The 15,416-nt window shown below is 38.2% G+C and overlaps 2 protein-coding genes across 6 annotated transcripts; one reads left to right on the top strand and one right to left on the bottom strand.

Moving 5' to 3' along the window:
- The first annotated feature begins 242 nt into the window (after nt 1–242).
- LOC103723702 lies at nt 243–5,971 on the top strand. 5 transcript variants are annotated; one of them, XM_039119790.1, is made up of 7 exons: nt 243–577; nt 1,528–1,589; nt 1,686–1,832; nt 2,414–2,490; nt 2,568–4,451; nt 4,854–5,046; nt 5,130–5,971. In XM_039119790.1, the coding sequence occupies exons 3-7, from the start codon at nt 1,694–1,696 to the stop codon at nt 5,795–5,797; spliced, it is 2,961 nt and encodes a 986-aa protein (XP_038975718.1). In that variant the 5' UTR covers nt 243–577; nt 1,528–1,589; nt 1,686–1,693; the 3' UTR covers nt 5,798–5,971. The 5 variants fall into 5 exon arrangements, with proteins under 5 accessions (XP_038975718.1, XP_038975720.1, XP_038975719.1 ...); XM_039119792.1 differs by having other exon boundaries at nt 244–577; nt 2,580–4,451; XM_039119791.1 differs by lacking the exon at nt 243–577 and adding an exon at nt 598–774.
- Nucleotides 5,972–8,257: 2,286 nt separating this feature from the next.
- Nucleotides 8,258–15,245, bottom strand: LOC113462169 (tetraspanin-18-like). Its single transcript, XM_039119793.1, has 6 exons — nt 14,807–15,245; nt 14,548–14,647; nt 11,728–11,808; nt 11,526–11,630; nt 10,431–10,625; nt 8,258–8,547 (listed from the first exon to the last, which is right to left on the bottom strand). Exons 1-6 carry the CDS (start codon nt 14,983–14,985, stop codon nt 8,476–8,478), a joined length of 732 nt encoding a protein of 243 aa, XP_038975721.1. The 5' UTR covers nt 14,986–15,245; the 3' UTR covers nt 8,258–8,475.
- Between the last annotated feature and the right edge of the window lie 171 nt (nt 15,246–15,416).

Raw genomic sequence — 15,416 nt, 5'->3', positions numbered from 1 at the left:
ACGTGGTTATCTCAAATAAAATCTTAAGCCACAAAAGATGCTATCCAATCCATCATGCTATTTATCTCATAAAAGATATGGACAGCCCGATAGAAGACACACTTTTTTAAGAGACTACGAATGTGATTGCAGCAACCGCAATTCATCGCCTAAATTCTGGATCCACTCAATTATTAAGCGCAGCACTCGCCTGGCACAGAAGATCGCTCCCACGTAGCTGTGACTTCGGCACTGGTCATTATTCTTGACTGTGTATCCTCATGCCTATCACGCTCCTCTTCAGTGTGCCTGGGAACAAGTGCACTCCCCCTTAAGATACAAGGGTGCGTGCACTTGCTTAGAAATGCCGTGGATTTATTAGTCTCCAACCGCTCCACCATTTAAATCCAGTATATTTACCAGAACGGATGAAACTTCCTTTCATGTCCGCCACGTACTAAGCCCACCTCTCTCTCTCTCTCTCGATCGTGCCGGAGAGCGCGGGGGCGGAGCCACCGGCGACAAGCTGTACGGATGCCGGAGCATGGGTCAGAGATCACGCGGTCCTCTGGCGGCGGAGCCATTTTGGGGGATTAAGGTAGGTTGGGGGGGGGGGGGGGGGAGGGGGAACCGATGGGAGCTTATTGGGTGATCTACTTTGTGATGGTTTAGATTCCTGATCTCGGTTCCCGAAGCTCGCCCAATCGCTTTCTCTGGAGGAATGCAGCTTTGTTCAATTGGGGTGGTTTATGGCTTGCTGTAGTCCTTTTCTGCTTCAGTTCTTCGTACTCCGGGGTAGGGCCGTAGGGGTGATATATTGTTGGCTTTGGGGAGGAATCTGGTGTTTTATTGTGCAGATCTTTGAAATTTGGATTCGAATTGGGGGTTGGGAGTGATTTTGTATAAAATTTTGTGCCTTTTTCTTTATTCTCTCTTATTTCCTTATCTTTCTGACAAAAATGTACGCTTTTTACAGCTAGATTCCCTCAGAGAGTACGTCATTCTCTTGGATCATGGTTTATTTTTTCAAAAAATACTGGTCTTTATAAATTCGCTATGTCAGTTTTCTTTCTTTCCGTATCTCCGTCTTTTTGAATCCTTGGTTATTCCTTTTTTCCTCCTTTCTCATTCGCTTTCTCTCGTCCTCCCCCACCCCCCCAATCGAATCTAGGGTTTCATGTGTCATTGCTTGTCTTTTTTGAGGATGAGACTTTTATAAAGAACCTTTTTTTATGGGTTCTTATTACGAAAATTTTATCAACAATTAATTGTTTCTGTGCCAATTTTGGTAAAAAGATAAACTAAAAGTAGCATCTTTATTGAAGTATAGATTGCACAGGGAATGGGATTAGGGTGTCAATTATAGGTCTTGTAATGCTCTGTTTAGTAAAATTAATCCAAAGAAGTCCTCCTTTGCTGCAGTAATATTATCTCTCTTACGTTTTAAAGGCGGAATTTCTGGCTATAAATATGCCAACTTTGCATTCTCATCCAGTCATCCTGCGTAATTCTGTAGTTCCTAATGTTAGTTTATTTGTACTCTTGTAGCTTGAGGCTCGAGGGGGGGCTGTTTATCTCATACATCTGAAATGTTCCGGTTGACAGCCCTGGTAGGTGATTTGAAATTACTGAGTCCTGAGATTAGAATGATGGTGAAGAACTATTTTCTAATGGGTTTATCTTCTTTCTCCTTGTCAATCTTACAGGTGTTCGGATGAGCGGGTTTCAGAAGCAGAAGGTGCAGGATCGTCAGAAGCCCTTCCCGGGTTGTATGGGAAGGATGATTAACATGTTCGACTTGAATGCTGGCATGGCTGGGGCTAAGCTGCTAACTGATAAAGCTCATAGAGATGGTATCTTCAGACTCATCTTCCTGATGCTGTTAATTTCTCATTATTTTCCTGTAAAGTGTTGTGTTTGAATCTGTGGTCTTCTGAAAGTTATTTAAATATCTTTATTGGAACGTTTTTTAATTGTTGTCATCCATGATTGCTCCTTGTTTTTCCCTTGATACTCAAACTACTCAGGTTACACACAAAATTGCTGCCTGTAGATGGTCAGTCCAGTGCTTTTTTCTTTTGCTTTCTGATTTATGGACTTTTCAGAAGCTGTTTCTATTTTACAGTTTTGTTATGTAAATATATATTTTTTTTCAAGTTAAAATCTGATTTGCCATTTTTTCATGAATTAGGATATTATGTATCTCCATAGGTACGGTGATAAATCAGTATATTCTTTCTGGACCAAATACAGTTTCTTTGCAAAAAATTGTTTGCATGAAAAGATTATATTTGCCTTATGTATTTGTTGATCACATTTTTTATTTTGTTATACATGAAATTTACTTTCTCTGGGTTCTAAACACCAATCCAACTTGATGATTGATTCTTAAAATTATTCCTGCTGTTATTTATATGGATAAATCATTGAGCAGGTTCTCCAGTTCACAGAAACCAATCTGATGTTAAGAAAGCCATGGATTCAACTGGAGTTTATGTAGATGACAAACAAGTAAGCAATCTTGACAGTGTGACTTTGGATGAAACGTAATCCCTATCTAGTGAAGCTCTTTCTCTATTCTGATCTAGACCGCATTGCAGATAGCTAGCAATTTGAGCAAGAGTTCTTCAAGCAAGAGACCAGGTGGAACACCTGTGAAAATGCTAATGGCACAGGAGATGTCGAAAGAAACAGAGATGAAGCGGAAGCCACCTAGTGTCGTTGCTAGATTAATGGGTCTTGATGATGATCTGCCAGTTCAGAAACATGTATTGGTTGCAAACAAAGGGAACTCACAAGATGGCTATTCAAATACTACCTCAACAAAATCATTTCGGGGTTGCCGGCGGCTGGAAGATGACTATTTTAACAAGCCAATGCCACGTGAGAGTGCCCATGGAAAGACGGAATATAAGGATGTATACGAAGTCTGGCAACAACCATCAAGAACCAGCCGCATCAAGGATCAACATCAACAGAATGGAAGATGTAACAAAGACCAAAATGAGAAACGATTTGCTCTTGTTCATCAGAAATTCATGGAAGCTAAACATCTAGCTATAGATGAAGAACTTCTTCTGTCCAAGGAGTTTCGAGATGCCCTTGAGGTTCTGAGTTCAAACAAAGATTTATTCATCAAATTTCTTGAAGAACCGAATTCCCTCTTCTCAAAGAAAATAAGAGAGCTGTATATGGTTCCTCCAGCACCACAGACAAAATGCATTACTATATTAAAGCCATCAAAAACAGTCGAGACAAAAGGTGAAAAACTGCTGAACAGACAGCAATATCCAACAGTTCACAAAGGTAGATGGGAGACAGTCAAGCCTTATTCGAGCAATAGCTTCACCAATTCAAAGACCGAAAGCTTATCTCAGCCGACAAGGATAGTGGTCTTGAAGCCTAGCCCTGGAAAGCCCCGTGACAAGAAGATGAAGGCAAACCCCCTTATCACTTCTACTGAACTGCTCCAAAAGAATGATGTTTATGAAAGTTTTGGGGATAATGAAGCCATAGGTCCAAGAGAAGTAGCCAAGGAGATCACTTGGCAGATGCAAGAGAGTCTGAGTTGCCACCGGAGGGATGAATCTTTCTTATCTTCAGTTCCCTCAAATGGATATGTTGGAGACGAGAGCTCATTCTATAAATCAGAAAATGAGTACATGGAAGATGAGTGTGGTAGCATTAGTGACTCCGAGACTCTGACTCCAACTTCACGATATTCATGGGATTACATTAACAGATTTAGCAGTCCTTACTCGGCCTCATCTTTTAGGGGGGCATCCTGTTCACCTGAGTCTTCGGTGATTAGGGAAGCAAAGAAACGGCTTTCAGAGAGGTTGGCTTTGGTGGCATCTAATGAAACAGGTCAAGAACAAATACAAATGTCTGGGAGCTTGAGCACTTTGGGTGAGATCCTTGCCATTCCTGGGGTGAAGAAAGAAGAAGGTGGTGATGGAGGGCTTACAGTTACGAATAGCAGGTCATGTGGAGGAGAAGATGAATTGAGGGCACAGGCAGCCTGCTTATCCATTGGTAGGACAAAAGTTGCAGATGGGCAGTGCTCCCCCCAGACTTTATCAAGGTCAAAATCTGTCCCAGTCTCATCTTCAGTTTATGAAAGCATCCGGTTGAGTGTCAAAGCTTCTGACTCTGAGATTCATAAACCTATGGTTGCAAAGCCTAAGAATGGGAAATCGTCTTTCAGGGCAAAATTTTCAAGTTTTTTCTTCTCTAAGAGTAAGAAAGCAAGCAGAGAGAAACCTGTTCCTTCCCCCTCGGTGGGCTCTGATGATATATTCCAGACTGGTGATGCTGAGACAATCATTGATAAAAATGATGATTTATCAAAATCAGTTCATAATAGATCACTCATGGAATGTCCACCGGTAAATTTAGATGAAAAATCTGCCTGTTCTGCCTCAGCAACGCCGGCCAGCAATGGATCCAAACAAGGCTCTTTCTCTTTTAAGGTTCGTTATGTGTAGTTTATATCTTTTCTACTTTATCTTCGTTAAGGTGGATAATGTGCATTCTTACTTCTAATGAATTATATATTGCTATGCAAAATAGTAATTTTATTTTTAAGGTGGTTGATGCTAGTCTTTTCCTTGTAGCTATGCTGCATGATTTTTTGTTCCTTATTGTGGGGTCTTTGAACTGTTGTGTTTTGATTTCTTCTTGTTAATAATCGTAAATAAAATGAAAGGAATATCTTCTTCTTTTCTCCGCCTCTCCTTTTTCTTTCACTTTGACTATTGCATTTAAAAATATGCTGCTCTATAGATAATCAATGCATGCTAAACTTGATCTCACATTGCACTGATTTTTCCCTCCAACTTGTTGCTTACAAAAAACATTTTCGTTCCTGACAGGCTACTATTTCTCATGACGAACCAAGGACTTTTGGTAATTTGAGTGAGAACCAGGACAAGTTCCGGTTCTCCAAAAATTCAGATACTAAGCCTGATCAGCCCAGCCCCACTTCAGTTCTAGATGCTCCTTTTGAAGATGATGCCAATGATGATGTGCTCCAGACATCTGATAGTGCCAATGCTGGACAACAACGTAAGTTTCAGTCTTATCTTGCTCTGCAAATCTTTTCTTTCCGAATGCTAATGTTTTCCTGTATCATCTTCCTTCAAAAGCAGTGTCTAGGTCTCCAGCAATTGAGTCGGTCACCCGTTCATTATCATGGGATGACGTCCACCAGGAAACATCATCACCAAATCCCTCAAAACTGTATAGGGCTTTGTCCAAGGCAGATGTTGAAGGACAAGAACTAGTTATGTTTGTCCAGAAGTTATTGTCATCTGCTGGCCTAGATAGTGAAAAGCCTGACATGGTTTTTTCTAGATGGTATTCGGTGGACAGCCCCTTAAATCCTATATTGCTCGACAAGTTCTTGGATCAGAAAGAGGAAGAGGCTAAGTCCAGGGAGAGGAGATCAAATCAGAGGCTCTTGTTCGACTGGGTGAATGCAGCATTGTTAGAAATTGGTCAGGCCACCTTACTGAATGCATACCCATGGAAGGGTCCTTACCATCATCCCCAGAAGGATACTTCACCTGATACTCCATATGGCGTCGAAGTATGGGGTCTCATTAGGAATTGGTTTTCAGGTGAGAGGAAGCTGGTGACAGGCGAGGACAACAGCATTCTTGTGGTGGACGGAGTTTTGAGGAGGGAGGTAGAAGGAAGAGGATGGGCTGAATCAATGAAGTCAGAAATAGATGGAATTAGTACAGAGATTGGTAGGGAGATTTTGGAGGATTTGGTCAGAGAGGCTTTGCCAGACTTTACTGGTACATATTTGTAATGAGGTGCCTAGCTAGTTTCATTGCTTCTCTTTTAACGTTTTTCTTTCCTTATGGCCTCTGTTAATTACTGTCCTTGTTTTCACTGTAGAAATGATGGCCATTACATTGTTTAAATATCTATATTCCCACAAGTGATAATGTTTTATTATTCTCTAATGTTTGATGATTGTTCATACAGCCGTTGGCAAATGGTAATGCTTTCCCCTCCATCCATTTCTTGTTTCTACAATGCTAATCTTGTGTTTATTACACTATTTACTAAGTCGTCTACAATCTATTTCTACAATCTAATGCTAATGATATTTATGCTTTGACAAGTACAGTAGAAGTCATCATTATGTTCTCTAAAGCTTGGTGTGGTCAATAATGCCTTCTTGTCGAAGGATATGTCCAACTTTATCACCCGTGATCTTATCAGTGTCTTAGAAGGATTTAAACCCGAAGCTCTGAGCTGTGGGCGGTAGGGGTGGTCCTAATGACAGGCTCTGAGAAATCTCCTCCTGGCCACGGTAAAACAAAGGCCCATGTGGTTTCGTTCTTGGAGGACTGCAACAGTCCAGATTGTCTATTGAGGTGTGAAACATTAAACTGCAGTTTTTTCCCTACTGTTTTATTTATCCTATTAGATCTGATAACATTTGTTAATGAGATTATGAGGTTGTCTTTATTAAACTCACAGGCTGCAGAAAGAAAGAACCTGAAACACTTTGACATCCTCTGAAATATAGCTATAGTTTGTACAAGGGATGGTGCATTTTATATCCATTTGAGTAGAAGTTGGTTTACTGACTTATTGAATTGACTCTGGTGTGGGTCAGTCCCTGAGATAAATAATTTTTTGTGGGGTTAGCACCAGAGTAGTCTTCTTAGTTTATTAGTTCGGTTTGGTGTTGGATAAAGGTGTGTGTGTTTCTTGCTTGTGTTTTACAGCATTCGCCTGGCAATCTCAAATGGCCATCGCATGAGCTATATGTGATTTGGCCTGTCGGTAAGGGTACTAACGTAAAAGGGATCAGTCTTTTCTTTCATCCAGTCAATTGAGTTTTATTCTTGAAAGTGCACCAACTATATAAAACTATAAGTAAGATGCACCAATTGTGTTCCCCTATATTTGATACACAATTGGGGTGTCGGTATTGCTTGCTTCTTGATTTGCTGATTTTGTTTCTTCTGTCACCTACTTGGTTTTTGCAATTGTCAAGAGTGAGATGCTCTAGAGTTTTATCATTGTCATTGTTTTGTTATTGTTATTATAATAATTATATATACTGTATACAACCTTATGAGATGGAATCTTATCTAAGCAGATGAACTGCCCATCTAGTACTGATAATCTGGATCTTCTGTGGAATCTCTCACTCCCTTACCGGATTCCCATCGTTTTAAGCCATTCAATTTTTATCACTATCACTAGTTAATTAAATTCAATGTTAATCCAGCATTAATGTGCGATTTCAAGGTTTTTTTTGTTCACCCATCAGGTGCCATGTAGAGTTTGATCATTATTTTATCTTTTTTTTTTGCTCATATAATGCAAGAACTTGATTAACATGGCTTTGTTGTTGTCACGCCCCCGCGACGTGCGGCACCCAGTGCCCACGTGGGGGCCGCATGAGGAGAGAACATGGAGCTCTCCTGCCAGATATTGTCCGGTTCTGGGGTCCGCACGCGCCCCACACGCACCGCTTAGACCCCTCATTGGTTTTGTTTTCCACCCAAAATGCGTCTGCAGGATTTGAAGACACCCGTCTCATATGTCCAGGCTCTGAAACGAGTCTTTCCGATGTGGGACTATTGGGCCTCATATCCTTCCCACCATCGGACAAGAGCTGTCCTCAGCTCTGATACCAAATGTCACGCCCCCGCCTCTGCGGGGCACGTGCGGCACCCAGTGCCTACGTGGGGGCCACATGAGGGGGGCCGCGAGCTTCCATACCAGCTATTGTTCGGTTCCAGGGCCTGCACGCGCGCCGCACGCACCGTTCAGACCCCTCTCCGGTTTTATTTTCCATCCAAAACGCGTCTGCAGGATTTGGAGACACCCGCTTTATATGCCCAGGTTCTGAAACGAGTTTTTCCGATGTGGGACTATTGGGTCTCACACTTGTATCCTCATATTAAACATTGTATTATATACATGCCCTAGAAACCTATAAATCAAAAATTATTTGAGGGCCCTGCTTTCTGTGTCCCTCATGCACCCCTTTGAGATAATTAATTGATCGTTCCATGGCCAGGGCCCAAGCTATGCCTAAGTTTTATGCCCAAAGGCATGGGGTATTGATTGTTCATGGGTTTCATTTGATTCTTTGGTTCAATGGCAGAGGCAAGGAATCTTTACTAATGGTCCCATTATTGGAATTTTAATGGTCCCATGCATTTAGATGCTGGTCTCATAGAAATGCATCTATTACTACCACAACCAAGGCAGGAAAAAAAAAAAAGAAGGAATCCAACAATCAAAACAAACTAATCACATAGTTCTGAATTACTGAATCATTCTTAGAAAGTTCAAATGATTCCAACCGTATGTTCCAGAAAAGGATAATAGAAGCAGCAACAGATTTATACAAGCCAGTCTCCACAACTATACAGAAGAATACTAGCAAACCATCACACAGTTTCTACCTACTTACAGAAGAATACAATGAATAGACTTTGGTCCTCATAGCTACCACTAGATGTGGAGATCACCCGATGTCTTTGGATCCATGGCATTGTCTGAAAGCTGGCTTTGGCCAAGAACATACTGCAATTTGAAAAAAAAAGAAAAAGAAAAGAAAAAAGAGGAGAAAGAAAAAGCATCAGAAAATAAAAGCAAATGCATATCACTCTCTCAAATGAATAGGGTGGCACAGTGCGTGCAAGGGCGATAGGCATGAATTAATTATGAGAACAGGCACATCATCCCAGTTCCAACAAACCTGTGGAATGCTCATGTTTCAGGTTTCAACCATCATCAGACTGCACAAAAAAGCCTACTAAAAATGGTATGAAACTCGATGGCACTATTTCATAATTAATCACGAGAAACACCAAAGCAGATGAGATTGGAAATGTAGATTCAACACTGAACTTTGTTTTTATTAATTGCATTAATTTGCAAAAGTGAGTTGAAAGCTGGGAAAGGGACTATAATTAATTGCATTAATATACTGAACTTAACATCCATTATGATAGTCGAGTATTTCGATAAAAACAAACACATGGATGCTTTTCCTTGCAACTATCACTATACAGTTCAGTCAGCAATGATGGGAAATCTTGCAGATCAAGAAAGAAATGTGTGAGGCTCATAAATGGACTCAAAACTGCCCCATTCAAACAAGACTATGTCTCCAAATTTAAAGCTTGAAAATATCACCCTTGAAACATAATGCTTTTGAGTTAAATCAAAAAATGCACTAAGATGCAGTTATTTAACTAGGACTGGTTTCAAAATTATGATGAACAACAATAATCATTTGCCTGAATAGTACTGGGCACTGGCATTGTACACTTCTAAATAATCTGGAGTTTTGGAGATGAATGCTAAAACCCTTAATGCACCATTACAATACGATTTTTTTTGTTAATATAATCATGTACGCATTTGAAAACTGTTAGTACAATTAGTATATTGATGGATGCACCAAAATCTAAACCATCTGAACCAGCAACAATGCTGCTCTCTTTTCCTCCAAGGAATGATATGATGTGGGAGATTGACACCAATATCTGGTGCACATGAATTTTAAGTTAGAAGAGCAGAAATATGAAGCTATATTGAAATGCAGGCTGCTTTGGGCAATATACTAATTTCCTTGAGGATTTGTGATCAAGTGCACTGTGTGGGATGAGGTTGATTGGGTGCCTAACTGCACTATTTGTATTGATATCCTGTACATGGGGTTAAATACATAATATGCAGCCCTTCATTTAACTAAGAGAGGAGAAAGGAGTCAGGAAACTTGGTAGAATCAGAGGTCTGTAAATCACCCTTGGTGTGTGTTTGGATACATAATATGCAGCCTTTGATTTAACTAAGAGAGGAGAAAGGAGTCAGGAAACTCGGGAGAATCAGAGGTCTGTAAATCACTCTTGGTGTGCGTGTTTGGATTCCAACTACCCATACATGTGAAACAGGATAAAAAATCAGGCAGGGATATTGAAAACTTAGAAGCGGGCAAAATCAGAGGAGAGCTCTCTTCCTGCAATTCTAGATTATTGGGTTGCTGAAGTCCATCTAAATGGAGGATTTGCTAGTCCTAAAATCTAGATATTCTGAGGCTGTGCCCTCTTCAGTGTCTCTGAAAAGGACCTTAAAATAGAACACATTATTTCATGGTGGTATGGTTTAATGCACCAAATGCAACTCTATGACTGTAAAGATAGCCTGTCCAGCTTACCATGCAAACTGCATTTCGCCCCTATATATACATGACATCACACACTGTAGCCGGGCATATGCAAAAAACATTCATGATCATCTCTACATGAACAACGTTGCCAAATTTCCAACTTAATAAAATGAAACAATCAGTCCTATTTGGGTACTCAGCTGAGGTCCACTAGATATGAAAATCTTACTTGGGATCATCATAGATATACTTTGAGATGAAAAATCCTAACAAAACAATGAAAGAAAAATACCTTCTGCTTTATTCGTGAGTTCCAGGTGTCTGAGGAAATCACTGTATTGTCAAAAGAGGTTGAAGCAAAAGTTGGACCACCTTGTGGATTTAGCAGAGGCTTTCTTACATTAAAGAATTCTTCATCACTATCATAGTCCACAGTTTTCGATGAGGCCATTCCTCGCAGAATCACTGCTAACAGAAGTGAGAGTGCCTGCATAGAAGATGTAAAATAAAGCAAAAGTCTTCTAATAAACTATACTTATTCTCTGCAGTGCTCTTATTAAAGCAAAACTTGAGAGTCTTAGCAATTCAACATGTTTCATGTTTCTAATAATGCGTGCTCGAGGACATCTGTTAAAGAAGCATATTCTATTACCCGAATGAACAATATATTGATCATAGAACAAATAATATTTAAAAGAAGCAGCATATTCATTGTTTATATCTCTAAATGAAATAGTCAATATACAATTTAATCACACTACAACTGTGATTTTACTAAGGAAAAGTTTATACATTTATAATTTATTGTTTGACAGTTGTTTTAGAGGCATGAACAAAAATATTGATCATAGAACAAATAATATTTACAAGAAGCATCATTTTCATTGTTTATATCTCTAAATGAAATGGCTTAGTCAATCTACAATTTAATCACACTACAACTGTGATTTACTCAGGAAATTTTTTTTATAATTTATTGTTTGACAGTTGTTTTAGAGGCATGCATAAACAATTTATTTGTCTTTTTTTGGTAGCTTGCATAGTCTTCACCTCTTTTCTATTTTCTATTTCCTTCATGTGCACTATTACCAACCATGTGGGAATGATTGTCTTCATGCTTGCACTATTGCATTAATCAGATGCTGCTTTGTATTCCTTCTGCATTTGTCTGCTGAGCTTTCAATTTGCACTCCTAAAAGCTTTACTGAAGTTTATAGCACGTTGATAATTATTATATCTTAAACAAAGCAAGAAAAAACCAATAGATGCTTAATACTTTGGAGCATTGTGTGTCAATTTGATGAGCAGCCATTTATGCTTATTGTCAGTTCAGCAAGACATAATGACTATTCTATACTTTAAAATAAGGACAAGCGTATTTGGATACCTGAACCACCAATACAGTTACGGCCACCCACTTACATATACCTATATTGGCTTCAACAAAGGCTCGAAGCCTTTTTAATTCTCCAGTAGCATCATGTGGAAGATCCTGCGAGGCATGACATAAGGCAGCATAAATGTTTACCAATGCAAGTAGACATGGTCCTCTAGAGAAGTCATACAAATTTTGACTGCTTTCAACTTACCTCTTCCCAGTGTTTGTTGAATACGAGATCACCCACCAAAGCAGCTTCCAGTAAAATTAAAATCGTGGTCAAAACTGCATACTGTGATCGACCCAGTTAAGTAAACCATGAAAGCTCAAACTGAGTGTCGGAAAAAAAGAAAGAAAAGAAACAGAAAATAACATACATTGAGATCTGTAGAACAAATAAAAAGAAAGGTGTTAAAATGTTTAAAATGATCCAGAAGGACAAACTAATGAAGATAACTGCTATACAAAACAATGATGAGAGGAAAGACTTATAGTGTAATGATCAACATGTAGCTTTTCATACACGTCAACTGTCAGAAGCATGGTCAGCAAGATAATTTTAACCAGGTGTGCTGCAATTTATCAGAAAAGCGATGAACTTGGATGATAGATTGTTAATGCTTAGAATTTCATTAGGATGATTAAAATATATAGCGCCAAGTGATATCATGCTCGTGCCCTCAAATATTTGCGCTTGGACTAAAGGAGGAGGTTTTATTTATATTAGCAACTGAAACATTTTAGTATGGTAATAATTAGGGTGCAACTTCTTTTCATTTTTTTTGTTCACCATCACCTTCACCAATAATTAAAAGCTTGTCAAGGCATTGCAAGGATCTGCATTTATGATCTAATTTTGTGAGTATGCAGTTTCTCTTTAAAAATTCTGTAGTCAAACTTGCCTTGCATTTTTTTCTTTTGTTGCATGTTTTTTTCTTAACTTCAGCAGATTTTCAAAGGCTTATATTGATATTTTTTGCTCTTTTTTATATTTAAGTAATTCAGAATACCTTCTCTGTTTTTTTGTTCGGCACCAAGCCACTTTAGACAAAATTAAAGAATGTATTTGAACAATTAAATCTATATGCTAGTTCAGACATGTCCTTCAGTAAACAGCTTACATGTTACCATAATTTTGTTACAGAACAATCGTGAATATAAGTGAAAAAAATGTAGATAGCATGAATTGGAGATTCACAAGAGGATAGATGATCAAAGATGTACCTAAACTAAACTAAGAGAACAAAGTAGATGATGAAAAGATGGCATAAAAATGTCAGAGCATACTTGCAAGAACATTCTGCCGACACCAAATAAACCAAGAAAAGGAACAAAATAGTAAATTCAGTATTTTTGTTTTTCTCCACATAGGCCAGTTGCTAAGGCCCTGTTTGGGGGAGCTGTTGGCAGTAGAGCTGTTGGAAGTAGAGCTGTCTGAAGTAGAGCTGTTATAAAAAGCTGTTTGCTGTTTGGTAACTACATTCGTAAAGTGCTGTGGTACTTTGTTTTGTGTTTGGTAAACAAACTGAGAAAGTATTTTTGTATGACAAAATTACCATAAAGGACATTGCATAGTATTATACAACAGAACATAATAAAACATAACATAAATTAATACATAAATATACGATATAGTATAATATTATTGTAATATAAAATAATATTATGTTAATATAGCATAATAGTAATATAATTATTAGAGTAAATTAATATTTGGTAATATAACATAATATTAAATTATTTAACATAACATATTAATGTATTATGATATAATGTAATATATATTATATTTATAGTATAATACAATAATAAAAGTATAAAATATTATAATTATTAATATAAATTAATTTCTCATAATATAACATAATATTAAATTATTTAAAATAACATATTAATGTATTATACTGTAATGTAATATAATACAATATTTATAGTATAATACAATAATAAAGGTATAAAATATTATAATTATTATTATAAATTAATTTTTCATAATATAACATAATATTCAATTATTTAAAATAACATATTAATGTATTATGATATAATATAATATGATATTATATTTATAGTATAATACAAAAATAAAGGTATAAAATATTATAATTATTAGTATAAATTAATTTTTCATAATATAACATAATATTAAATTATTTAACATAACATATTAATGTATTATGATATAATATAATATGATATTATATTTATAGTATAATACAAAAATAAAGGTATAAAATATTATAATTATTAGTATAAAATAATTTCCCATAAAATAATTTTCCGCGGTCCAGGGGCTCTTCTTCGTGGTCCACGCTCGAGGAGGACCTCAGCATGGGCCGCGAGGTTGATGATAAAAAAAAAAAACAATAGATTGATTTTGGAAGGTATGGAAAATGATTAAAATTTTTTTCTTCTAAAATATGGTTTAAGAGATGCATACAAAAATTGAAAAGAAAAATATCTTTTCTTACGGAAGGGAGTCTGACGGCTAGGGTTCTTGGCTCCAACAGATTTTTAGGTTTATAAAGGGACAAACTATGTAATTATGTTATTTTAATATGGGCATTTTTGTCAAAAATACAGCTTTCCGAAAAAGCTGAAACAGCTTCCTCCCAAAAGCTCCAAATTGGAGCTTCCTCCCAAAAGCTGTTTTCAGCTTCCCGCAAAAGCTGAAACAGCTTTTTGAAAAATTTACCAAACACAGTTTTTCATCTAAAAGTACTTTTGGAGGGCCAGAAAGTGCTTTCTGGCCCTCCAAAAGCTCCCCCAAACAGGGCCTAAGAATTAGGCTATGAACATCACATACTGGCATTTCAAGATCACCAAGATTTAGTATTACAAAGAACACATTGCTTATATAACAAAACTTTTTCTTTAAGTCAAGCCCTAAGTAGCATCTGTCACCACTTACCAATCTCTAGTCGGCTACATGATGAAAAATTGCTCACAGAATTGTTCTGCACAGTGAATGATACTAAAATGTTTTGATGCAAAATAAGTGGAGAGAGAGATAGACTCATAAGTAGGATACGAAACAGAGGCAACAGCCACTAATGGCCTCGGCAGCAACATGCCCTGTGAAAGCAATTAAACACACCAAGAACCCGATGCCCATCAACGAGCACACCAACCTGTACCAGTTATATCAAACCACTTCATCAGAAGAATCAATCACAAAAAGTCTATCATATAACATTAAAAAAAGAAACAATTTGGAACCAAGATTTAAGTTCCGCTGGTTCCAATGAAGCATGAAATTTTGCCAAAAATGGGAGTGGGAGGAAGGATACCAAGGAACTGGAAGCTTGTCAAAATCGAAACTAAAGCCGCTGCCGCCGTGACCGTGTCGGTGCCAGTGCTTCAGCATCCACACCGAATAGAGAATGAGCGAGACGCCGACGAAGGTCTGGAGGTAATTCAGAAACTTCAGGAAAAAGGCGAGGCAGCTCTGGCAGAAGCTAGGACGCATTTCTCCCTTTTTCTCTCTTCCCCCCCTCCCTCTTTCTCAAAGATAAGGAAGCGCCGACGGCATCAAAAAGCCTGAATCCCTCTCAAAAATATCGACTTTTCTCGATCAAATGAGATGAGATGATACGAATCCTAGGCTCCGAATCCGGCATTTTGGCTGGCATTTTTTGTTTCATGGAAGGGGGTGGCGGTGGGGGAGATGATTGGAGGGGGAAGCCGGGAAAAGGGAGGGATGGAAGCGGGACGAGTTGGAGCTGTCGTTATTGGGAAACAGAGGGGTCTATTATTGCCTTGGCTTTGGACGCGAAGGGACCGGAAGGCGCGGGAACCAGAGGGCTCCACTCTGTACCGTCCAATTTGTGTCCTGTCGAATCACGCGTACGCGTGGACAGCCTTACAATCGCGCTGTGATCCGCTCTCTAAATAACTCTT

This window comes from Phoenix dactylifera, unplaced genomic scaffold (genome assembly GCF_009389715.1).
Source record: "Phoenix dactylifera cultivar Barhee BC4 unplaced genomic scaffold, palm_55x_up_171113_PBpolish2nd_filt_p 000616F, whole genome shotgun sequence".
NCBI lineage: Eukaryota > Viridiplantae > Streptophyta > Magnoliopsida > Arecales > Arecaceae > Phoenix > Phoenix dactylifera.
Note: the sequence above shows the minus strand (reverse complement) of the source record. Positions and strands in the feature narration are given on the sequence as shown.